The following is a 23,606-nucleotide window of genomic DNA, read 5'->3' as shown; positions in this document are numbered from 1 at the left end:
GGGAAACGACCATAACAACCGTCACGTGATTGTATTTCGTGTAATATTTTACTCAAATAAAACTAAATAATAAAAATGCAATGAAATAAAAAAAAGATAGACGCAAAATTAAAAGTTACATACAATGAGAGAGAAAGAGCACCTGCAATATTTCGAAAATAAGAACTAAAAGTGTCAAGTAGACGTCACTATTAAACATTAAATTCTGCAGGAACAACAGGAACAAACATTTTTATTGGGAGGTTTTTCCGAACAGATAAGAGCTGTACTTAAGTATAAATATGTGGTCAAATTTGTCATCACAATACTTGTACACTGATACTTGTACACTCAAAAATGAGCTTCAGCGTTTATCCTGGAACTTTATTTCGCTCTCTTTATATGTTTCTGTACTTATAAACCAATATTCTGTATTAGAAAAGTACACGTATCAAATAAAGAGCAAGAATAACAATAACAAAATTAAAATGTGAAGTCTCGACACCAGTCCAATGAGCCACTACAGCAATACGCGCTCTGCCACGCACCGGCGCCGTGGCTTAGTTGGTTAAAGCGCCTGTCTAGTAAACAGGAGATCCTGGGTTCGAATCCCAGCGGTGCCTTTTTGCAAAGCGTCGTCAATTTAATTTGACTTCTTGGTCCACTTTAATCTTAAACGGCCGAACTACTACACGTTTAATCTTATTAACATAAGATAAAGATCAATATGTCTATGTTTTTCAATGTGATGAGCACATCCTGCTGCTAAAAATAATGAAATGAAAGAAATTTTCCAGAATTAATAAATAAATCTGTAAAAATACAGACGTTAGAGTAGATCATTAACTCATATTACAAAAGTGAACATTTTCATCATTTTACATCAAAAAAATTCATTCGTTCATTTATTTTTGTGTTAATGTGGGTCTCTTGTTAAAAAACAACAACAAAAAAACCCCAAACAAAAATACAAGGAAAAAAGTCCCAAATCTATGCAAAACCAGCCCGATTGGAGTCGTTTCCGGGGTTATTCTGGGCTCATGTTTCTATCCTATGCCATTCTATGCTATTCTTATGTTTGACACTCCCTGCATACATACGTTATCAATTAATAACACTAAACAACAAAACCCTATCCCATTTAAGCAAGCCAGAGATAGGAAAGAAAAAATATCAGTCAGCATGACTTGCAGTTACAGACACACATACTATGAAAACAATACCAGGTTTGTCCTCAGATAGTCACTTCTCACCTGTTTAAAGATTAAATACAGTTTAAATTCAACTGATTTCATTCAAAAATAGGACGCGTACAGTTTGCAGCATAAAAATATTCCCTGTAACCATGCATGAAAGAAAGAAAGAAAGAAAGAAAGAAAGAAAGAAAGAAAGAAAGAAAGAAAGAAAGAAAGGATGGAGAAAGTCATAAAAGTGTTATCACTTTAATTTTGAAAGTGGGAGTGGAAAGGAATTTCAACTTTGTCCAACTGCTAGCTCTCTCCCCTCTTTATAAGCAGATCAAGATTTTGACTTTCAGCCAGGCAGCTACGCAGAAACTCGCAAACCAGCAAGGTATGTTTCTCACGTCGTCTTTGCAAACGGATTTTTCTGTCCAGTGTTGGATTTCATTAGTTTACATGGAAAAAATATAGAAGGGGTGGAATCGTTTAACTGAAAAGAGTTGTGCAGCAAAGCATGTCGAAGTATTTTGCTTTGTCATGCTTTGTTGCGCAAATGTCACAAGTGAGTCCAGGTGTGCACACGGGACATTATTCTTTTTTTTTATTTTAATACATCCCAGTTTTGCTGTCTCCTTTTTTTTACCAATACTTTCTGTGCTTCTGTTTTCATCTCTGCCAGCAGATGGCAAACGAAGCCAAGCCGTGTCCCTGCGATATTGGTGATCGCATGGAGTATGGAGCGCTCGGCCAGGAGGTCCAGATGGAGCACTTTAAAGCTTATGTAGTAAAACCATCCACTGCATCCGACAAGGCTATTGTTGTCATTCAAGACATATTCGGTTGGCAGCTTCCCAACACCAGATACATGGCTGACATGCTTGCTGCTAATGGATACATGTGCGTTTATGTGACTGACTCATTGATAGACTGGATTGAGATTCCTGAGGCGAATGTAGGATTTCTAGAATCAGTGATTTTGTGAGATTTTGATTCCTCCTTTTTCTGTTGTTTTATTGTGAGCAGAGCCATTTGTCCAGACTTCTTTGTTGGAAAGGAACCTTGGAGTCCAACAAAAGACTGGTCCAACTTTCAAGAGTGGCTTCAGGACAAGAAGCCGACAGCTATTAACAAGTAAACAAACGCGTGAACTACGTAATGCAGCAGCTACTCATAGCTTTGATAGCTTTCTGACCTTGTGTGATAGCGCACACTCATTGAACTTTTCCTTCTCAGAGAGGTGGATGCAGTGCTGAAGTTCCTGAAGAATCAATGCGGAGCCAAACATATCGGAGTAGTAGGCTTTTGCTGGGGAGGGGTTGCCACACATTACCTGGCCTTACTGTATCCAGAGATTAAAGCTGGAGTGTCTGTTTATGGTATGCCATTGTTACAGCAGAACACGAGGCATGGTATACGGAAAATGTTTTTGTTATGGTTTTATGTGATCCTGTGCAGGAATAGTTAGAGAGAGAGAGGACAGGTATGAGCTGAAGAGTCCAACACTGTTCGTCTTTGCAGAGAATGACAGCGTTATCCCTTTGGACCAGGTTAGTGTGAGTTGTGGACCGATTAGTTTTAGCAGCAACTTTTGTATGCAGACAATGTTAACTTAAAAATCTCAGAATTTCTGCCATGACATGTGCGCTGACATCATTTTTGCCCATCAGGTGAGTGCTCTTGAAGCCAACTTGAAGGAGAAATGCAAAGTGGACTACCAGGTGAAGATATTTCCTGGTCAGACTCACGGATTTGTCCACCGCAAGCGAGAGGACATCAACCCCGCTGACAAACCCTACATCCAGGAGGCCAGAAAAGACCTGCTCAACTGGCTCAACACGTACATGTAAATATGAATGCCAGGAAACACCTTAAAACTCTGCTTTATATAATCATATCCACAATAATTAATCAGAACATTATAAGACGATCTGTAAGAGGTGCTCGTAATGAGTCTTTCTGTTGGTTTTGTCTGAATATTGATGCCTGTGTCTTATGGAAGCTTGTATCAGCAACTGTTTTTTGCCATCCGTAAATCAAAATTTCAGGTTATTGTATATCTGACTGCAAATTTGGTTTGAAACTTACTAACTCCATATTGACAATAAAGACCTTCAAAGGTATTAACTAAAAATTTTGATATATTGAAGCAAAATTTTGACTTATATAGGCAAAAAGCCCCCCTCCCCCAAGCCATAGCAGAAAAAAGCTTCCATGTTATCTTAGGGGTTTAGGAAATTATGATATTATTGTTAGTGAAATAAGAATTTATATCAAAACTATATGTATACTGTTTTGTTAATCTCAGATCATAAACAATAAATATGAACTATTTCAAGAGTGCATGGATTCATTACATAATTATATCTTCTTGAATAAAAAAATAAAGAAAGAACTTGAAAGCAAAAGTGTGGAAATTTCAACAGACCAACATTTTAATGGTGACTCTGGTACTACAACAGCTTGAACATGTTGTATCCAACTATAAATAGCGATTCGTGGTGCAGCTTGGACACGATGCTCGGGGGAAGTGCTGAAAACCTCTAGAATGGCATTTGTTTAAGAGGGCGCCCGAGCCTTTCTCGTGTTCAGGAGGGCTTCAGTCCTCTGTCTCCCCGGGGCTTCGGATGTCGTCTATCTTCAGGATCATCTTGACTACCTGAGTAGCGAGCAGGATCTGCTGCTTCTTGCCAATCAGGGTCTCGATCACATGCTGTTGCTTCATGTCTACAGGGGGAAAGAAGGGAGGGAAAAAAAAAAGAATTCAATAAATCATTGTGCTTTAACATTGAAGTGCAGTGCTGTCATCTCCAAAGGTGGTAATCCAGACTGAAGCCATGTTTAGTTCAGTATCTACTGCAGTGTATTATGTGCAGAGCAGGTGGTTGCTTACCATTGGTGTTTTTGTGTAAACAGTCAATGCCCAGGAATGGGTTGTTCTCTCTGACTTGTTTGGCTCTGACCTCTGTCATGGTCTGGATGGGGTTCAGCCCGCTGTTCTCAGCCAGGGCCATTGGGATTACCTCTAAAGCATCAGCAAAAGCCCTCATGGCATACTGTTCCAATGACGGGCACTGAAAAGGAAATTGACAGATGTCAATGAGAGTCGAGCAGGAACACAATCATGTTTATCGTAAATGCTAAGGTCAGAAAGTCTCTGATGCAATTTCTCTTACTTTGTCTGCAGCCTGGTTGACAGCTAGGGCACATGCGATCTCTGAAGCACCACCTCCGTACACGACTCTGTTGTCCTTGACCAAATTGCGGATTACGCACAGAGCATCATGGAGAGCACGCTTAGCCTCCTCGATGATCTATCAAGAACGATGACACTTAATCAAAACTGGAATAATAATTGGAAAAAAACAAAACAAAAAACATGTAATTATGAATTTGCTTTTGGGCTCACCATCTTGTTGCCTCCACGGATGAAAATGGTCACAGCTCTGGTGTTTTTGCACTCCATGATAACCAACATGTGATCCTTGGTAGTGCCGAAGGAGATCTCCTTCACCAAACCAGCTGTGCCGAGCTTCTCCGGTGTCAGCTCACAGAACCTCGGGACAATGCGGCCTCCTGTAGCTATTGCTATCAACTGCAGACAAACAATTGATATCGACACTTCAACATAAACTCCACTTTATATTTTGTACTTGATGTAACATATGGCAAAAAGTTGCAAATACCTGACTGATCAAAGTGACAAAGGACAAAAAAAGTGTTTGATTAAAGAGTAATTTTGCATCTCGTCTTACCTCAATCTCAGGCCCTCCAACCCAACGCACAGCAGGCAGGTCATTTTGCAGCAGAAGATGGTTGGCTTCATCATCAAAGCCCCACTGGCAGATGGCCAAGTTAGCCCCATTACTTTTGACCTAAAATAAACGTGTCCATAAGCATGTGTGCCGATATGTGTATACTTATTTGCGGCTGCGATTTCTATGTTAATCAGTCAATAAATGAAATGGTTAAACATCAGTTGTTAACAGACTCTGAGGGTACCAACCTGTTGGATCATCTCCTCAAATTTCTCTTTTTCATATTTCTGGAGAGCTTTGTAGTCTTCCACAGAAGTCACATCCAGCTTATGCTTGGTCTTGGGCTTAGGAGGCTCAAACGGGCAGGTAAGAATGGCAATTTTAACATCTTTCAGAACCTGTGAAATAACAAAGGACAAGCTGTTAATCAAATTTTACAGATGGAGGTCAGAACAGAAACATTTATTTTGCCCCAGAAACTTTCAACTGATTTGATTCTTTTTGATCAAACACCAGACAGCCAATGACATCGTGTTACAAATTCCCATCGATCATACCTTGGGCATCTGGGGGTGGCTGAACTCTTTGTCGACTATGACTCCCTTGATGAGCTGTGTGTCCTCCAGCTTTCCTCCGACCTTGCCTTCCATCTTGATGAGCTCGAAGTCGACATCCTTCCTCTCCATATCAGCCACAGTGAGGATGGCATTCACTGCAATCTCTGCCATCTGTCTGTGGCACCGGTTGATGCTGAAAGACAAACAGAACTTTAGATAAAGCGTGGTAACAATGCTATTGCAAAATCACTGAAAAAAGGTTTTGCATTTGTTGCATGATGATAAGTCTGTGTCAGTTCTGACAGAAACACAAGTGCAGGTTCATTTAAAATGAACAAAAATATTTCTGCATCCATGCTGGAAGAACTTTAGAGATTTTGTTAAACAAAATGTATTGAAACATCTTTTCCCTTCCTTAACTCAAAAACAGAATAATAATCAGGAAATTTCTCTACTGACAGTTGTTATTATCTGCTCTATGACAATGTAGAAAAAGACGTGCCAGCTAGGTCAAAAGAGCATTTGGAAATGTAGACAAGCAGAGGAAACTAGTCCAAAAATAATTGCTGTTAATTGTATTACTTATAACATAATAGTAAAAATAACACTAATAAACAAAAAGAAATAACCCAACAATATTTTGTATGGGGGACTTACACTTTGGATCCCAGTGTTGTCATGGCTGTTTGAACGAGAGGTTCTGTATTGTTGGGATCGTAGGGGAAGGTTTCAGCAATTTTGTCCAACTGCTCGGTGGCGATACGTGCGGCCTGGTCGTAACCGTCAGAGATCCTGATGGGATGGATTCCACGGTCCAGCAGCTGCTCAGCCTGTTCCAGCAGAGCTCCGGCCAGAACTGAGGGCAACAGAGAAGATGCAAATGCAAAAGCTAATTAATCTACAACCATAGTTTAGATAAAAGTTCCCTCATACGATGGAACAGTCTATATTGAGAGCATCAGAACTTCTCCCAAGTAGTCCCAAGTCTGTATTTCTTTTTTTATTTAAAAAAACAAAAAACAAAAAACAACATCCTCATCTTCCTTTTCCATACCTACAACTCCAGTGGTTCCATCACCAATCTCATCATCTTGGGACTTTGACAGCTCCACCATAAGCTTGGCAATCTGGTGGTCCACATCCATCATGCTGAGAATGGTGGCGCCATCGTTGGTGACAGTTACCTCTCCATCTCTGTCAACCATCATTTTATCAAGACCTGCATGGAAAAAGTAAAAAGAAAAAAAAAGGCACAGGAGAAATAAGTGTTAAAAATCGGTATTCTAACGGCCAACTCTAATTCACGAAAAGCAATAATGACATATAGTTTCAAACACAAATGCTTCACTTTCAAAATAACAAACCGTTTGGACAGTTTGGTATGACAACACTACACTGGTTCAGACTTACCATTTGGTCCCAAAGACGTTTTAAGCGTTGACGCGACTGCCTTGGCTGCCATAATATGAGACTGCAAAATAGAAACATTTCCGAGTCACGCACACGTTTTTATTTTATTCCAAAGATAGGTATAACTTCCCTTTGCCTGAAAACCCCCAAACCTAAAATTCTGTGCATCACCGATGAGAGAAGTGGGCACAGCCCTGTCAGCAGCTCCTACCGGCTAAACGCATTACAGAAAGCACATGGGCCCCACCATTAGCATGACTGGCTAGTTATTTGGCTAATGCTATAGAGATGCTCTTGCACAAACAACTTAAGATTACATGATGAACCTGTGCTTAGTAATCGCAATCCACCTGTCATACGAGATCTGTGTACCCAACTCATTAAATTAACTGTAAAACAGCAGCTTTCTAACGAAAAGCTGTGTAGCGCTTGCTAGCCCATTGTACCTTCAATGCGTCAATTCCCGTTAACCGTGTCTTCTTATCCTGGTCTTTAATGATGATAAAAGGCCTTCCATACTCATCGAAAGCCAGTGTCCCCAAAGTGGACATGTTGACGGAGGGATTGGGTCACGTATTAAGTATATAAAGAATGAAATAATGAGTTTTAATAATAGAAATCTGGAGTGTGACTAAGCTGTGAGCCGCACGGGTCCGCCGGCGACTTCTGGAAGGCTCCGCGGGCGGAGAGGGCGGAACCAAGTACTGCTCAGTGTATCCTATAACATAGTTGTAATCTCTTTCTTTATAAGATAGCATTAAGAAATTTAAAAAGTTTATACATATTCTAAAAAAAAATTATCGCCTCATCGCACTTAGAATATTGTAAGAATTAAAGTAAAAAGACACTTTTTTACAATATGGTTTCGCCCGATCTCGTTCAATCTCAGTCTGTGACCTGGTCTCGCGTGAATTGCAGTGACAATATTATAAAATTCCATGGGAAGGGCAGGACATATTACTGTATGATTTTCACCGCACTTTTGTAAAGGTAAACACCCACAGAGAACTGAATACACTAGATATATCTGATTTTAATTCTATATAAGCATATTTCACAAAGATTCGTGTTTTAAAGACGGGACTTATACTTTGACAACGTGACCTAAATGCGATGTGTCAGAATTAAGTTGTTAGCTGTCGCCTCTAACTAACTTTTAGCGAAACTTGTAACTTTGCTATCAATGTAAATCCGCTGCTTTTCACGGAAATGCATGAAACGTATGAAACAGCACGCTAATACCCACGTGCACTATTATGGTAACTTCTCTAAACGTCAAGAAATGACGTAACGTCCGGTTACTTGATGGTGGTGTCCAGGGCTGCGAAAGCTACGAAGGTTGTTCTGTGGCAGTCTGTCTGTCACCTGTCAAATGTTCACGGATGTTGGTAAGCCAAAACACCTGTAAAGACTACCTGTTTTTCTTTCCTTACCTTTAGAAAAAATAAAATATTACGGTCACTGTCATGTCCACTAAGTCCATCTATGTGTTGATGTATCTTTGAAATTACTGTATGCGCCTCTGTATGTTTACCACAGATTACAAGCACAAATGTTTGTGATCAGAACTACATTAATACGCTAGATATGCAGTTAGAGCCGGTCTACAAACACTTCCTTTGATTTCCTTTGTACGCTGTGGTAACATAGGTAAGCATAGGTAGCAAATCGACTTCTTAGTACTAGGTATGAGTAATGATATATTTGCATCTGTTGCTTGATCTTTGTTTTACATAATTTTGGCATCATGCTTGCGCTGACAACCCTTCACACCCGAGTGGACATAGCAAGTTTGTAAACATAAAAATGAATCAGCATTAGCCTCCTGGTCCTTGCTGAGACACACGATCAGAGCAGCCATGGTCTACTGTGAAAATTGTTAATTATAAAATGTCATGTAGTTATAAACACACTGCACAAATGACCTCGTTTCTGTATGGATTTTCTAGCATGCCCTGTGAAGTGAAGCCTCGGTTTGTGGTCCTGTATGGGTCTCAGAAGGGCCAAGCCCAGTCCATAGCAGAAGGGATAGCCGAGGAGGCGGAGGAGCACGGGCTGGTTGCTGATCTCAGTTGCTTGAATGAGAACGAGAAGGTACATTCTAGTTTTCATTTATGTAGCGATCTTAGTCGTGTGTTGTGATGTACTTTTCCCAAATAATGAAGATATTGTCCCTTTCTTCTTTGCTTTATTAGCATCTGTATAAAGGGAATTTTTACCATAAAGGCACCAGTTTGGGAATGGTAGAAAAAGATTAACACATGAAGGCTCTAACACCATAAAAGCATAAATATCAACAACAATTAACAACATAAATATGTCAATAAAACAAATACAATCACTTTAGGTGAAGTACATATCTGTATAAAGTAAAATATTTACCAAGTCGCCCTCAGTTCAGCGATAGTTTAAAAAAGTTTAATATAAGAAAAATGATACCAAACAACACATCAACAAAATTTAATAAATATGATGCTGACTGATGGTTGTGTTTCTCTCGTCATTCACATAACTGGTTCCAGTACAATTTGGAGAAGGAGAGTGCCCCAGTGGTCTTTGTTGTTTCTACTACTGGAGATGGGGAACCGCCGGATAATGCCTTAAAATTTGTAAAGCGCATCAAGAGGAAGACCCTCTCCACTGACCACTATAAGCACCTTTCTTATGCACTTTTAGGTAAATTCTTTTATAAGGGTCTGTGGTAGCGCTCCTTGTAGCTCATCTGTCCGTATGGGAGTTTAATTTGAAAAACATGTTTGTATATATCATCACGATGCAGAGCATTGCGCTGTTTACTTTCTGAACAGTTGCTGGAGAGTCTCAATCTGTTTCCCTCTGTCTGCTCCAGCTTTAGGAGACACAAATTATGCAAATTTCTGCAACTGTGGCAAGACCATTGAGCGCCGTCTACAAGAACTCGGAGCCAAGCAATTCTATGCTACGGGTTATGCAGATGATGGTATAGGGTAAGTTTTGCAGAGAAAGAAAATGTAAACATCCATCTTTAAGAGCACATGCAGACACATTAAACCCATATTTGTTTTCTTTTGTTTATGCTGCTGTCATTTGTGAACTTTGTTCTCTCTAGGCTGGAGTTGGTTGTGGATCCCTGGCTTGGGGGACTGTGGAAAGCTATCAAAGAATCCTTATCAAAAATGGCTTCTGTTGGGACAGCTCACTTGAAAGAGAGCCCAGAGGATTCAACCAAAGAAACTCCAGATTCATCAGTTCCAGATGTCCAACTGAACCTCTTAAGCATCGCTGACCAGCAGAACTGCGAGTCAGTCAGAGCATCTGTACCCGCGGACTCCAAATTTGCATCTGTTGCTTCATCTTCAGTTTCTGCCGCTTCTGATCTCAAGCCAGCTTCTCCTGCGGGGAGCCCTGGGTTGGCATCCCAGTCTGGTGACGCTGCCAGTGTTTCCACATCAGCATCAAAAACACACACAGAGGAAACTGGAGTTCCCCACGTTGCACTGGCACATTCACTGTCATGCTCCATGCCACCCCTGTCTGAGTCCTCGCTCAATGTTCCTGCTCTGCCTCCTACCTATCTAGATGTTTCTCTTCAGGAGGTGGACACTATGGAAGAGGTGATGGATGTTCTTGCTGCTAGAACTTGGATTTAGCCCATGTTTCCTCCTTCACTGGCCACTAATTTTTTATTTATATATATTTTTAGATTGTGGGGCCATTAAACAAAGAGGCTCTTCATCAGGTGCCTATATCCAAGGCAGTTCAACTGACCAGTGGAGATGCAGTCAAGACAGCACTTCTCCTGGAACTGGAGATCTCTGTAAGCATGAGAAAAGATGCTCATTTAAATGAAGCTTTAATTAATCCCCAGTAAAGATTTAGATTGCAAGTTCAGTGTTGTAAGTTTCTTTTTTTCCATTCTCAGGCTTACCCAGTGTTGGCTTATCAACCAGGGGATTCCTTTGATGTGTTCTGCCCAAACAGGGCCGCAGACGTGGACCACATGCTCCACAGGCTGGGCCTTCACAGCCAAAGGAACCACCATGTCAATATTTCTCTGCAAAAAGACACTAAGAAAAAAGGTAATACTACAACTGGTACATTCTTGAAAATAACACACAATATGGACCCCATTAAGCTCATCCTTTTAATTTTCCTTCTTCCCCTCTTAAAGGTGCCCAGGTGCCACCCTACATCCCACAGAATGTTTCTCTCCTGTTTTTGCTCACATGGTGTCTGGAGATCAGAAGTGTTCCTAAGAAGGTACCATTTTCCCTATATTGCTTTGCAGCTACTTGCTGCATAAACAAAGTCACTTTTTCATGTGACAATCTGCTTGTTATTTTACTGTCTTAGCATAATAAAGGGAATGTGTCTGTCTGACACCGCTACCTGCACGTTGTTTTTATTTGTTGTGTCAAAGCTGGGAGAAAAATGTGTCGAGTAGTGTGAGTCAGCAGCGGGTCTGGACCCAGAAGATTTGCAGGTGTTTGTATAGTTTGGTTTAATACGCTCAGGCAAGGCTGGATTTACTAAGTCCTGGTCCAAAGCTGAAATAATCATTTAACCTCCGTGATCCCTCTGTTGAAACGTTAAAATTAAGTTCACATTTGGTGCGTGAAAATGTCAAATTGCCCAAGTGTTGAGCTTTCGTCAGTTTGTGAGCTTTGGCTGGCGATGTGGCCTGCGGTAGTTTCCTCTGATTCCTTAGATGTGATTCATTAGAAACTGTTAATGGTGAAGTTATTATTTTCACATCATCTTGTTATTTTGATTGTTTTTTTGTTTTTTTTTAATTAGAGAGCTTAAGTGATTATTTAATGAAAAACAAAGAGAAAAAGTGAAAAGAAAATTCCATCTGGCACGAGCTGTATCAGTTATTTACTCTTCACTACACACTTGCAGAAAACATGACAGTATATGGTAATAACCCTAAAGCTCTGATAAACACGTCATTGTAAATACTGGTCTGAATCCAGTGCTCGATTCCCTTTGAAACCCTTAAATCGCACAACATTTAAAACACAATTTATATTTAATGATACACGCACACTACAGGTTTGCATTTATTTAAAAAGGTTACATTTTCTGGGAGTAGCAGTGGTTGGTATTGTCACCTCACAGCAAGAAGGTCTTGGGTCTGAGTTTGCATGCTCGCTCTCCAGGTACTCCAGCTTCCTCCCACAGTCTAAAGGCATCTAAAGAGATTTTAGGTTATCTGATGATTCTAAACTGACTGTAGGTGTTATGTGTTAGCCCTGCAACAGACTGGCAACTAGCAGCCCCGCCTCTTCCTTTTGATATCTGGCATAGGCTCCACTGCTCCATCTTGCAACCCAGAATAGGATAAGTGGAAGAAAAAAGACGGATGGGTTCCTTTTTCTCGTTAAGCATTTCAAAATATCTGACACGCTTATAAAACCCTGTGCAATAAAAAGTTGCTTTGTCATAATCATGAATTAAGTTAGCGAGCCATTATATATTGAATTCTGCTTGGATTTTATTTAAAGACTCTTTTTGAACTGCACCCAAAAAATTGATAAAGTGTCAGAAAGATGTAGAACATTTAAACGTTAACGGCTTCACTCAGTTCAGTTCCCTCAGAAGTCTTTATAGACGTTTTGTTCACAGCTTCCTCTATTAAATTCCTGCACATAAATAGATTTTTTTCCCTGCCACTGTGTTGTTTAAAGACTTACAAGACAGTAAATGTTTTATTTTACAACACCTGCCTGTGTAATGCACTTCAGCTGTTTCACTAAAGCCAGCAATTTTTAAGCTTCACTTTTTTTTTAGGATCGGGAAAGATAATAACCTCTGGTTCTTTGGCAATGAGACTTCCCAGTCTTATGTGTAGCAGCATCAAACACAGGGAGATATAGCTGTACATCCCGATTCTCCAATTCTTCTGAGAAAAATGTTACACTCGATCCAGTGCAGTGAAGAACGTGCCACAAATCTTTGCATACATGCAGTCAAAGCTGTAATGAATCACTGAGATTATACAGAGCACTTCTTGACAAATACTTAAAGTTCAGATTACAGCATCTGATTGATTCATGGTTGCAGACTAAATTTTAAGCAGAAGCGTTTTAATGTTTCTTTGTGATCCCTTTAATCTTTTTATTTTAATTTCTGCCTACAATAAAAATAACAAGCAGTTGCTAATGAAACGAATGAAATGCCGATTAAACCGCAGCATGTCCTCTGCAAATGTAACTGGGTAATTGATTGCATTAATCGATTTTTAGGACTTTGTTTGAGAATTAAAAGATTGCTTCTTCGCCTCTGCTAGTTTCTCAGTCGTCTTAAAGGCCTTTTTTTCTCTTTTTTATATAAAAAAGAAAATTATAATTTTGTAGTGGAAGAAATGGCTTTGTGCATATTAAAATAGCTGTACTACATAATGGGGTTGGAGTCAGGGTCTACCTGTTTAGATTTCAGACTTTGTGTACAGTGTGGCTGGCTCTCCTTTTTGTAAAAGTCACGACAATTGTGGCTGACGGAGGTGCAGAACAGCTTCGGGTGACAGCGCATCTGATTTCTGTGTCTCTGTCAGGCGTTTCTGCGAGCTCTGGTGGAGCATACAGGGGACAGCGTGCAGAGGAGGAGACTGCAGGAGCTCTGCAGTAAACAAGGTGCTGCAGACTACAACCTGTATGTGAGAGACCCGAGCCTCAGCGTTTTGGAGCTTCTTACAGCCTTCCCATCCTGCTCACCTCCTCTCAGCCTCCTTATAGGTCAGACTCCCACCTCTTAGCTCATTCAGACAGAAAATTTCTGTTTTTTTCCACCGACTAACAGAGCGTATAATCATCATTGATAAAGTGATCTTTTCCAGGTTTTAATGGGGATTCTGAAAGTCTCTCTAAAATACACAGTGTGATAAAAATCAGTTTTAGTCATAATTTTGACCTATTATCATAGATAAGTGTATTTTATGTTTTGGATTTTTCCAGTGTCTTCAAAAAAATCATTGCATTTTTTTTCAAACTTGCATGTTTAATTAAAACAAGTTTTCAATTTGCTTTAAAGAGAAGGAGAATTACAGTGATTGACGTGAGAGTGGGATTTTGACTGCACCCGCACTAAGTGTCAGTGGAATTATTTGTTTGAGAACTATTTATTTCACTTTTAATAACACCTCGTGTTATTGTCGCGCCTGCCTTCTGTCTTTTGTGATTCAGTTTGTCTGACTGGATCATTTTCATCCAGTAGGGGTCACTGTAGCCTTAGTAAAGCCCTGTTCTGTGAGCACAGGCTCATGGTTGATTTGGTCAGAGCATTTAATTATACCTAACAGTCAGAGAGAGGGCATCAAGAGGCTCCCCAAAGGGTCAACGCTCACTTCCTCGTCTCATTTTAAAATCTGCAGCTCCAATATTGTTTTGTTTCCAGTTTTTTGTAAATATAACGATATATATCAAGTCAAGATATATATTTTGAAGTTTATCCATGATCTCGCATTGTGCTAATAATATTGATGATTTTTTTCCCCTGCTGTCTGCCACCTATCGTCTCCTTTTTTTTGACCCTTGGTGTGAACTGTTGGTAAGAAACTAACATTTTCCTTTCAGCTCATTAAGATAGTTGGCTGGTCATTCATTCAGTATAGCTCTAATAAGCTTTGACTGAAACTTAGCAGACAGTGAAATTAGTTGGCTACAGCTTCATATACAAGTTGAGCTGTCCTCTAAAACAGCTGTGTCACAGCTCCTGGCCTACCCCAATGTCAGCTATTTTAGGCCTACTTGCCAACCACAGCACCTTTTACTCTGGTGAACTGATGCAGAAATTGGCAACGGGGACAACCGTGCCCTCGTGAAGAATGCGGCGTTGCAGACCCCTCAGGGCAGCAGCTGTTATTTGGTATACTGGTAAACCACTGAGCTTTGCAAGGACACGAATGCACAGGGTCAGTTTGGATCATAGGTTAATGGTAAACTCTGACTCAGGGTGTCGCTGTTAAAGTACACTGCTGTATTTTTGCAGTGTTCTTGGTTCATTACCTCAACTGAAGGGCAGGCATTTGCTGATTAGGGTTTAGGCTGATTTACACTAAGTGTAAATAATGAGGAGAGATGTCTCTGGACCCACATGTCTTTGGCCAAGTGCAGGCTGGTTACAAAAGTAGATGCTGGGTCTAAATTGAGAAAGATGCCCACTTTTCAGAGCCAGATGTCGTGTTGATAGTTCATTGATTCGTACAGAGTGTTAGATAAAAACTTTGGGGTCAAAGCCCCTGGGAACTGAATGCTGTCCATGAGCATCTTTTTCAATTACTTTACAGCAGACCTCAAATGAAATCGTACCAAGGTGCAGTTTTCTTTTCTATTCTTTTACTTTTTTGCTGGACTTAAACTTGCAGAACAAAATAATCCTCACTAAAGTAAAGTAAAGGGAATATGTCTGTATCCCAAGAGGTTATTGGCCCTTCTGTTTTGAGGAAAAGCATTAAATTTAAAATGAAATTTCTTGGCCACAGAGAACTGATTGCTTATCACTTCTATTCCCACTTTATTCACTTAAGTCGCAATAAAAACACCACAGAAAATGTTTAAATGGTTTCGGAAAACCATGAGCTAGCAGGTCCTTCGTTCAGAAATAACTTGAAATTAGCATTTGCAGGCTATTAAAAGCTGCAAAAACCTTCCTGAGGAGAATTTCACTTAACGCCTTAATGCTAACAACTTCTCTAATTCCATGCACAGCCAAAGAAACTCTCCATAAATCTCGAGAAGTATATACTTTTATGTGCAACCACATTTCTATCTCATTTATTCTACTAAAATGGTACCTCTGCATATAAATTGCAGCACAGAGACTTTTGAGATGAAATAGATTATATTGTTGTGCACTATGATCGATGATACCGCTGAAAACATAGTGGGGATCTTGGGACTGTGCTTTTTTTTTTTTTTTCTTTTCTTAAGCCTTTTTTGGATTACATATTTAAAAATGTATCTTCAAGCCACTGACTGCGACAAAAAAGCTTTGCATTCAGAGGGTTTTAAAAGTGATCCATCCTCTGTATCTACCACCAGTATCATTGCAGCGCAGTGATGCGAGATGATGGATTGATTGTCCTCTGATTCAGACATGTGCTGTCACTCTGTGATAGAAAGGCAGCAACTCAAGCTCTGCACAGCTGTGGAGGATAGCGCTAACATACACGATACACCCTCTGATGGAGAGGTGTACACTTGCACCGACTGAAAGGATCCTCAGATATTTTGTATGTGAGGATTTGTCCCATTAAGCAGCAACTCACTGTTGGTTTTTGAGAAACTTTAAAAACAGGAACGATTTATTTATCCATTCTGGTGCAGCGCTACGCTGAATAAATAAATAAATAATTAGAGCTACTCTAATTATCTCTAAAGATTTATTTACAGATGATTCACTGTGGGTTGTATCTCCAGTACATGCACATTGATTACAACTAAACAAGGCCGTCCTGTAATCTTGGCTCACCTTGTGATACGTTAATACATTTTAAGCCTCTAAGTCTGAAACATTTGGACTTCTTTCAGAATATAAGTCCTCTTTGCTCCGGCTAGTTTTAATATTATGAGTCGTGCTGGATATTGGAGGCATCTCAAAGAGAAATACAAGACACTGCTATTTCTCTGACTTCAAATATATAACAAGGAATCTCTTTATTGAGTATATTTATGCAGCTTTTCAAATACTGACATGCAAAACTGCCCTTTCAGTTAAATTTACATCAAAGAAAAGAATATGTTTTCCCCATAAAATACTCTTTTTAACCTAATCTTCCAGGTTTTCTTTACACATCTGATTTTCTGTGATAGTGGAAATAATTCAATGCTTCACTAAGATGGCAGGTCATGAAACAATTACAATACAGATGGGCTATAGCGGCAGAAGACCACACTGGCTGCCACTTCTGGGAGCTAAGAACAAGAAACTGAGGGTGCGGTTTTCAGGCTCCCCAAAATTGGGCAATGAAAATTGAAAAAACATTGCCTGGTTTGATGAATCTTAATTTCTGCTGCAGCATTCGGATTTAATTTAGTGTAAACGACATGAAAGTATAGATCCATCTTGCCTTTGGGGTGCTGGTTACCCTACTGGAGGTGTTGTAGTGGTGTGGGGGATATTTTCTTGGCACACTTTGGACCCCTAAGCACCAACTGAGCATTGTTTGAACAGCACAGCCTACCTGAGTATTGTTGCTGAACATGTCTGTCCCTTTATGAACACAGTGTACCCATCGTCTTATTGTTGCTCCAGCAGGATAACACAATGTTACAAACTCAAATCATCCCAAACTGGGCTCCCAAACATGACAACGACTTCACTGTACTCACTGTACTTAAAGTGGTTAAAAACCCAATCGCAACCAAGTATTAAATATCTTTATTTTCTTAGGAAATGTATTAAAAAACATGTGCATTGCTTTTATTTAGTGTATTTTATTAGCCGACTGTTCTTTACTGTCTAAAACTGATGTTAGCCCCTGGCCCTGTTTTTATTTTTCAGTTTTGTTGGTCTTTTCAGTGTCTGAGGGTATGTGGATAAATTATTAGTAGCTAACTGCTGTTTCAGCAAAGCCTTTGCGTTTGTTTAAAATATCTCAGCGCAAAGAGATGAAATGGACGTCAAAGTGCGGAGCTGTCTCTCTGAAACCTCTGAGCTGTTTAGATGTCAGAGAAATCCAGAAAGAGAGGAGAGAGCAGATTTAGACCAGCTGTTTGTTTCTCTGGCAATTTAGCAGAAAAATGTGTTATTGTACAGCCTCAGCTGGTACATATGGTGGTGCTTTACTTGTCCGGCTTCATCTATCACCGAGATACAAATAAAATGTAGCGAGTGCACAGCAAGCACGTCGCACAACTCTCAATCTCTCTCTTTGCCAGCGTCTAATCAGTGGTGCTGGGCACTGGATAGAGAATGGCATATCTTGTTGCTGTCAGGTAAAAAAGTTATCTCAAACTCTTAAAAAAAAGTTTTCTCGATGTAACTGACACCTCCTCGCATATACAATGTGTGCGACATATTACCCAAAAGAGGGCACCTTCATGGCTGGCATTGAAATAAGGTCTGCATAAGCAATCTGTTTCCTACTGGCGCCACATCTGGACACTTGGGATTCTATAACCCTGAGTTTGTAATTTCATAAATATAGAAGTGTGTCCTAGAAACAAGACTGTAACCTGGGTGGGGGTTACTGAGGATAGATTGGTAGGTAGGACGTTTCAATGGACCGAAATGACTTTCACATAATTCGTCTCCTCTCTGTGGTGATTGACTGCGTAACCAAATCTTAGCAAGACAGCGCGGTGATTGACATTTGTGCTTGCCTTTCAGAGCATTTGCCAAAACTGCAACCCCGGCCTTATTCAGCAGCCAGGTAAGGTGACAGAAAATTGCACTGAAGAATACGCTTTGTACTGTAGAGCTGCACAAGTGTGCTTTATCACCCAAGTATGTCTGTTTTATTCTCAGTGGTCTTGGAAGACTAAATCTTTAAACGCTAGCTGGTGTTTTCTTTCTGCACAACAGAACTATCCTGTTTGGTTTGGGGCTGGATTAATGCTGAACAGTTTCGTTGGGGGGTGGGGTGTGTGTGGTGGTGGTGGTGCGTCAAGTAAATATGGTATCCTGATTTCATATACATTTTACATGGCTGTGCATGAATACTGCGTTACACAAGTATAATAGAAATCCATTTGTGTGTGTGTGTTGTTTGGTCTCATAGCTGCCTAACTTTGTTTTGAAAGTCTTGTTGCTGTTTTATTCCTACGCATGCATCATGATATATCACTGAATGCCCAGGTTTGTTTATTAGGCACCGCTGGACAAGAGAGTTTGGGTTTGCATGATAAAATATTGATTTTGCTCTGTTGGCAGCTGGGAAATGCAACAGCATCCACTGGAAATCTGCTATTTTGCCAATCCCTTCACGGGGTGGATTGAGCTTTCAAATTATCAGACATTAAGAGCGTTAAGGAGAGGGAGTGGGAGTTAATAACATGAGAGAGAAGCTCTGTTAACTTAATAAAATCTGGCATTAATATAAAATCAGATTTGTTGAGGTACTTAGAAAGAACTTTAAAAAGTAATAGTCATTTGAATTGTGTAGGGTGACAAATTAAAGGAAAAACCTGAACATTTATACCTACAGCAAGGGCGTCCAGGGGCGTGCTATGTTGTGTGCAGGGCATTGTGTTGGCTATGAGTGACCACCTCTAGTGAAGAAATATTTCTTACCTGGTATGGGTTGTTTCTTGCAGCATGACAGTCTCTCCTCCTTGGGGCACAAGGGGACATAGAGCATGAAAATTATATGAATCATATGGTGTGGCCTTTGTAGCTGCAATATTTCAAGCCAGATATACACCTTTTGGAAGATTTTGGGTTCAGCGTGTTAGATGCAGTCTCCATCACCAAATGTGGGAGTATCTTTGGAAGAAGTGTGTTTCATCTCTCCAGTAGAGTTTCAGAGAATTCGTGCCATGGCACAGCGAAGCTCTTCTGGTGGCAATTGGCAGCGTGACACTTTAGTAAGACACTTTATGTAAGTTTTTCGTATCTGTGTGAAGCTTGTTTTGGACTCCTTTTGCCAGACGTGCACATTATGTGGTATACATTCGTTTGAATGGCTGTTTGTAGATTTCATTGATAGGAAGAAACTGCATAAATGAACGGACTTTAAATATTGCATAGACTTTAGCTAGCTGTGCTTAGTTTAAATAGGCCAAGTGTTCCTTCTTTTTTCCTCACTTAGCTAGTCATTGATTTGCGCTCCATTTTAAGCTAGTGCCCATTAGGTTTGCTTTGAGACTCATGTTGAACAGCAACATCTAACGCAATGTCAAAACGTCTCCGCTCCTCTCATTAGTCTCTCCCTTAGCTGCGTGTGTGTGTGTGTGTGTGTGTGTGTGTGTGTGTGTGTGTGTGTGTGTGTGTGTGTGTGTGTGTGTGTGTGTGTGTGTGTGTGTGTGTGTGCACGCGCGAAGAGAGATGGGAAATGGACAGGAGAGAGTGGCTGTAGTTTATCAGATGGTGCAGAGACATTAGAGACCTGCATTATTGATGCTGTGGTCAATAGAGGTCTCCAGTGGCCCACAGGAACCGGAGAGCGAAGGATAAGAGTGTGCGAGAGTGCTCTAGCCGACAGTGAATAGAGAGGCATCTTTATCGAGGCAAATAAGACAGAAGCTTTTATTCTTCGAGAAGCAGAAATCACATTCTGGTTTGATTTTAAGAAAATATGTACACATACGTGTTTATTAGGAGGCTAATACACAGTATGATGTCAATCTCAAGCGTAGGATCCAAAAAAACACTACTAGATACAGTGGGTGAAAGCTCTGTGAGGCTTCCTCCAAACTGAGTCATTTTACCACTTGTTGTGCCTGAGATATCACTAAACAGCTGACATTGTTCGAAATGGGTAGCTGTAAGTAACGGCCATGCTGAAGTAATTAGCCTAAAATAATCTTTCCCAATTTTCTGCTCTCCCTGTGCCTCTCTGTGTTTCACTCTGTTTTCACTTCCTCCCTGCTTGTCACTGTCTGTATGCCTTGCACACACACTCTCACATGCTGATGTTTCCCCCCTGTCTCTGCCTTTTTCCATCTCAAACCATCTGTGGTGCCATCTCTGTAGCTCTCGTCTTAGACACCCAGGAAAGCTTCATTTTGTCTTCAACGTGGTAGAGATCCCAGCATGCTCCGGCCGGCCCGCGGGGAGGCGAGGCTTGTGTACTGGCTGGCTGTTTGACCTCATCAATCCTGGCCTGGTTTTCCCTGGGAAGGCTGATTCGTCCAGCAGCCCAGCACTGCCAAAGGTAATGAGTAGACTGGGGTAAAAAAAGCTGAAAGTAGATTGTGCACATTTGTGGTCTTGGCTGATAAATTTCTAAGTGCTCATATTTGCTGGTACAAGCGCTGTAGGAGTTGCAAGAAAACGCTCATAGGGTGAGAAAAAATAGATGTACCCTTCTGGCTAGGTTGAAATCTTGCTACACTTTACTGGGCCTTACTTTGTCTTTGTTTCGATTTTTCCAGTAAAATAGCAAAAGAGGTTGACTGCCCCATTCTCCTTCTAGTATTACAGTTCAAGAGGTACTAGAAGGGGTGGGAAGCAAGAGTTGAAACGGCTTGAAATTGTGCTGTGCTGGGCGTTAGGGATTCAGACAGCTTCCACTACGTGTTTTATGTCCCTCTGAAAACTCGGCTTTACTAGCTCAGACATGTAAAGAGAGTGAGCTTTGAGCCAGTTGTGTGTGGTTAATTAAAGTAAAGTAGTTTAACTTAGAGGAAGCAGTCTTCCCTACCACATACCCTATGGATTTCAATTGCAGCGCATGAGTTTTCTCATTAGTATATCTTAGAGTAAGAAGTACATCAATGAATCGATTGGCAAGCCCACAGCGGCTCCTTGGCATTGTTGTAATTACTCTAATTATTGTAAATGCGCTCTAATGTCCTTTGATGCTAGATCCATGTGAGTTTGAAACCCAACGCGTCTTTTCGGCTTCCCCCTGATCCATCAGTGCCCTTCATCATGGTTGGCCCAGGCACCGGAGTCGCTCCATTCATCGGCTTCCTCCAGCAAAGGTACGCTTATGTGTTTTTTTTAAGCGCACAATAGAATATCAGCTTGCAACACAAGTGACTTTTTTCCCCAAATAAGAGGCTCATTGCATATTTTGAGATCTCCCATTTTGGAAATGTTTCCGTCAAGAGGATTCAAGTACATGTAATAATGCACTTGAATCGGCGCCAAAAATCACAGCTGAAGCGGGTCAGCGAAATGTCCGTGTCAAGCATCGGGTTATGTGCTGATTTGTGCGAAGTGTCGCACACACATTTCCAGCTGAAATTACGCAGCCTTTAATGAATATTCACAATGTTGAAGTGATGTTAAGTGCTCATCATCTGTGCATATTTTCTAGTAATCTGCAGAGACAATTAAATGAGACGCTTCTCAAAGCCGGTAAAAAGACCACGTCATGTACATCACATAAGCCATAATAAATCTCGCAGCGAGGGCTGCGATCACGTCAGGGATTATGTCAGGTGCTTTACTTATCTCTCCAGGAATAAATTACACTTTCTCTGATGCACAAATTTATGACTTCTGTAATAAAGGGCCAAGAGTTAAAGCAGCACGTGGAGTGATATTGATTTCAAAGTAAATTCTCCAGTAGGTGGTGGTCATGTTGGAGCAAATCATTGCTTGTAATTGCCAAAGAGGTGATTGGAGGATATTGACTGTTAGCTTAGTAGGCAGTAGTTCTCTCCAGCTAGTTAAACCATCGCTGCGTTGTACGTCTGTGATTGAAGAGTGCTCTCAATTAGAGGAAGACGTGACATTTTGTTTAATTGTCTGAATTGATGGCTAAATCGAGATTGCGAGAAGATGACCTGTCAGAAGGATTTAATGTGATCCGGGCTGATGGCTGTGTGTTGAACCAGGCTTATAGCCACCATGAATTGTCAGAAAGCGCAGTAAGCCTTTTTAGTCAGACTGACATGTCTAACTCTTGGGTGGCTTTGTGTAAATGAGGTTGTGCCCCAGTCAACTCCAATTGTCTCTAAATCCCCCAGATGTCTGCTCTGTAGTGGCGGGTGGTGTCCGCCCGTGATTGCTCTGAGAGGTGACCGGCTGAAGTGATGGCAGCGGTGGATTGTCTGCCACAAAGATTCGGGGAAAGATGAGTGGTCATCTCGGGTGATGCTTTGCTAGTGCCTGTGGGATGGAGCGATGAAGATAGCACATTTTCTGACTGACCTGGTCGCAGCACTCACAGGCAGGCTCTTCTTCTTAATGATAAAGGCTCAGCCAGAGGGACAGTGCTCTGATGTAAGGCACTGATATGAACATATTAGTCTTACTTTCATCCTTACAGCAGAGGCCAAATATTGCTCTCCAAAATGTAAATCTCTAAAAAAAGCACATTCGAGTGTTTTATTACAGCAGCGGACGAGGATTTTGATTGATTTTTACAAGGCTGCGTGTTCATAACGCTCAGCCTCCTAATCAAATATGTCCTTAAAGTTCAGTTTAAAGACTTGTTTTTTTTTTTGTTTTTTTTTTCTTTTCTTTTTTTATATCACGCAGCTCTTGACTGTTCCAGCATAAGCCCACGTGAATCAATTCATCCCAGCTGTCTCGACAGTCGCTTCTCCTCGTCTGCGTCTCTCATCTTCTCCCCTGCCAGCTGCGTATTCTGCTCGAGGATTGTAAAAACCTGTCGCGGTGCGCGGCATTGTGCACAATCTATCTTGAGATTCCAAACAAAGCCTCGGCGGCTGACGCTGCATTCTGATGGGAGATAACAATCACCAGTTTGTCAACGGGGCGCCGTATCTGCCTCGAGGCCCGAGAAGGGCCCTGTTAGCAACAAAACAACACGGGGACACTTCGATCTTCCTACCTCTCCCCTCGTTCGCCCCCACTGTTAATCGATGGCTGTTTTCAAAAGTACTTTGTACGGGTTTGTAGCACTGGTAACAAGTAGAAGAAGAGTCTCTAAAGGTCAGAGGCTCACTTGGTGGTACCAGGAGATTATAATAAGGGCCTCCAGTAGTCTGGTATTGATTGCTGTTGTGTTCGTGGAAGGATTTTATGGAGAATGTGATTTTCAGCGTCTTTCAGTTTAGCTGGGAGCAGTGACAGTTAAACAAATATTGTATTTTACGTGAGTGGTTTGCTTTAATCCTCTTAGAAGCCATAACATAACAAGTTTTTCTTTTGGAGTGGAAAAAAAA

At 40.8% G+C, this 23,606-nt stretch overlaps 3 protein-coding genes and 1 non-coding gene across 6 annotated transcripts in view; 3 read left to right on the top strand and 1 right to left on the bottom strand.

The window, feature by feature from the left end:
* Positions 1 to 528: 528 nt before the first annotated feature.
* trnat-agu (transfer RNA threonine (anticodon AGU)) lies at positions 529 to 602 on the top strand. Its single transcript has one exon. It is a non-coding gene; the product is annotated as a tRNA-Thr (tRNA).
* An 856-nt stretch (positions 603 to 1,458) lies between these two features.
* On the top strand, positions 1,459 to 3,500 carry cmbl (carboxymethylenebutenolidase homolog (Pseudomonas)). Of its 2 annotated transcripts, none has more exons than XM_085468547.1 (6): positions 1,459 to 1,551; positions 1,840 to 2,057; positions 2,184 to 2,291; positions 2,394 to 2,536; positions 2,616 to 2,707; positions 2,828 to 3,500. In XM_085468547.1, the coding sequence occupies exons 2-6, from the start codon at positions 1,843 to 1,845 to the stop codon at positions 3,005 to 3,007; spliced, it is 738 nt and encodes a 245-aa protein (XP_085324673.1). In that variant the 5' UTR covers positions 1,459 to 1,551; positions 1,840 to 1,842; the 3' UTR covers positions 3,008 to 3,500. The 2 variants fall into 2 exon arrangements, with proteins under 2 accessions (XP_085324673.1, XP_085324672.1); XM_085468546.1 differs by having other exon boundaries at positions 1,460 to 1,551; positions 1,843 to 2,057.
* Positions 3,501 to 3,570: 70 nt separating this feature from the next.
* Positions 3,571 to 7,574, bottom strand: cct5 (chaperonin containing TCP1, subunit 5 (epsilon)). Its single transcript, XM_085468545.1, has 11 exons — positions 7,329 to 7,574; positions 6,883 to 6,943; positions 6,527 to 6,691; positions 6,130 to 6,328; positions 5,473 to 5,665; positions 5,164 to 5,313; positions 4,913 to 5,032; positions 4,567 to 4,752; positions 4,334 to 4,471; positions 4,051 to 4,231; positions 3,571 to 3,884 (listed from the first exon to the last, which is right to left on the bottom strand). The coding sequence occupies exons 1-11, from the start codon at positions 7,431 to 7,433 to the stop codon at positions 3,757 to 3,759; spliced, it is 1,626 nt and encodes a 541-aa protein (XP_085324671.1). The 5' UTR covers positions 7,434 to 7,574; the 3' UTR covers positions 3,571 to 3,756.
* A 219-nt stretch (positions 7,575 to 7,793) lies between these two features.
* The window catches only part of mtrr (5-methyltetrahydrofolate-homocysteine methyltransferase reductase), a 28,480-nt gene continuing 12,667 nt past the window's right edge, over positions 7,794 to 23,606 (top strand). The window contains exons 1-12 of one of the 2 annotated variants that reach the window (XM_085468544.1): positions 7,794 to 7,872; positions 8,832 to 8,976; positions 9,405 to 9,558; positions 9,731 to 9,848; positions 9,971 to 10,475; positions 10,565 to 10,678; positions 10,784 to 10,940; positions 11,033 to 11,121; positions 13,418 to 13,598; positions 18,193 to 18,235; positions 20,497 to 20,677; positions 21,331 to 21,449. In XM_085468544.1, the coding sequence (XP_085324670.1) occupies positions 8,833 to 8,976; positions 9,405 to 9,558; positions 9,731 to 9,848; positions 9,971 to 10,475; positions 10,565 to 10,678; positions 10,784 to 10,940; positions 11,033 to 11,121; positions 13,418 to 13,598; positions 18,193 to 18,235; positions 20,497 to 20,677; positions 21,331 to 21,449 (1,805 nt within the window). In that variant the 5' untranslated portion in view covers positions 7,794 to 7,872; position 8,832. Of the gene's footprint in view, positions 7,873 to 8,039; positions 8,271 to 8,831; positions 8,977 to 9,404; positions 9,559 to 9,730; positions 9,849 to 9,970; positions 10,476 to 10,564; positions 10,679 to 10,783; positions 10,941 to 11,032; positions 11,122 to 13,417; positions 13,599 to 18,192; positions 18,236 to 20,496; positions 20,678 to 21,330; positions 21,450 to 23,606 lie in introns of those variants that run through there. The other variant, XM_085468543.1, reaches the window with a different exon arrangement.

The sequence above is a fragment of the Copadichromis virginalis genome, linkage group LG9, assembly GCF_057382275.1.
Source record: "Copadichromis virginalis isolate Kocher_CV1m ecotype Utaka linkage group LG9, C_Virginalis_male_GT1.1, whole genome shotgun sequence".
In the NCBI taxonomy this organism is placed as follows: domain Eukaryota; kingdom Metazoa; phylum Chordata; class Actinopteri; order Cichliformes; family Cichlidae; genus Copadichromis; species Copadichromis virginalis.
The sequence above is the reverse complement of the archived record's forward strand: the minus strand, read 5'-3'. Positions and strand labels throughout refer to the sequence as shown.

Coding starts and splice junctions, on each gene's coding strand:
- cmbl (XM_085468547.1), top strand. CDS start 1,843: ATGGCAAACGAAGCCAAGCCGTGTCCCTGCGATATTGGTGATCGCATG. Junction 2,292..2,393: donor AAGCCGACAGCTATTAACAA/GTAAACAAACGC, acceptor TTTCCTTCTCAG/AGAGGTGGATGCAGTGCTGA. Junction 2,537..2,615: donor AGCTGGAGTGTCTGTTTATG/GTATGCCATTGT, acceptor GATCCTGTGCAG/GAATAGTTAGAGAGAGAGAG.
- cct5 (XM_085468545.1), bottom strand. CDS start 7,433: ATGTCCACTTTGGGGACACTGGCTTTCGATGAGTATGGAAGGCCTTTT. Junction 5,314..5,472: donor GCCACCCCCAGATGCCCAAG/GTATGATCGATG, acceptor GTTATTTCACAG/GTTCTGAAAGATGTTAAAAT. Junction 5,033..5,163: donor TTGAGGAGATGATCCAACAG/GTTGGTACCCTC, acceptor CGTTTATTTTAG/GTCAAAAGTAATGGGGCTAA.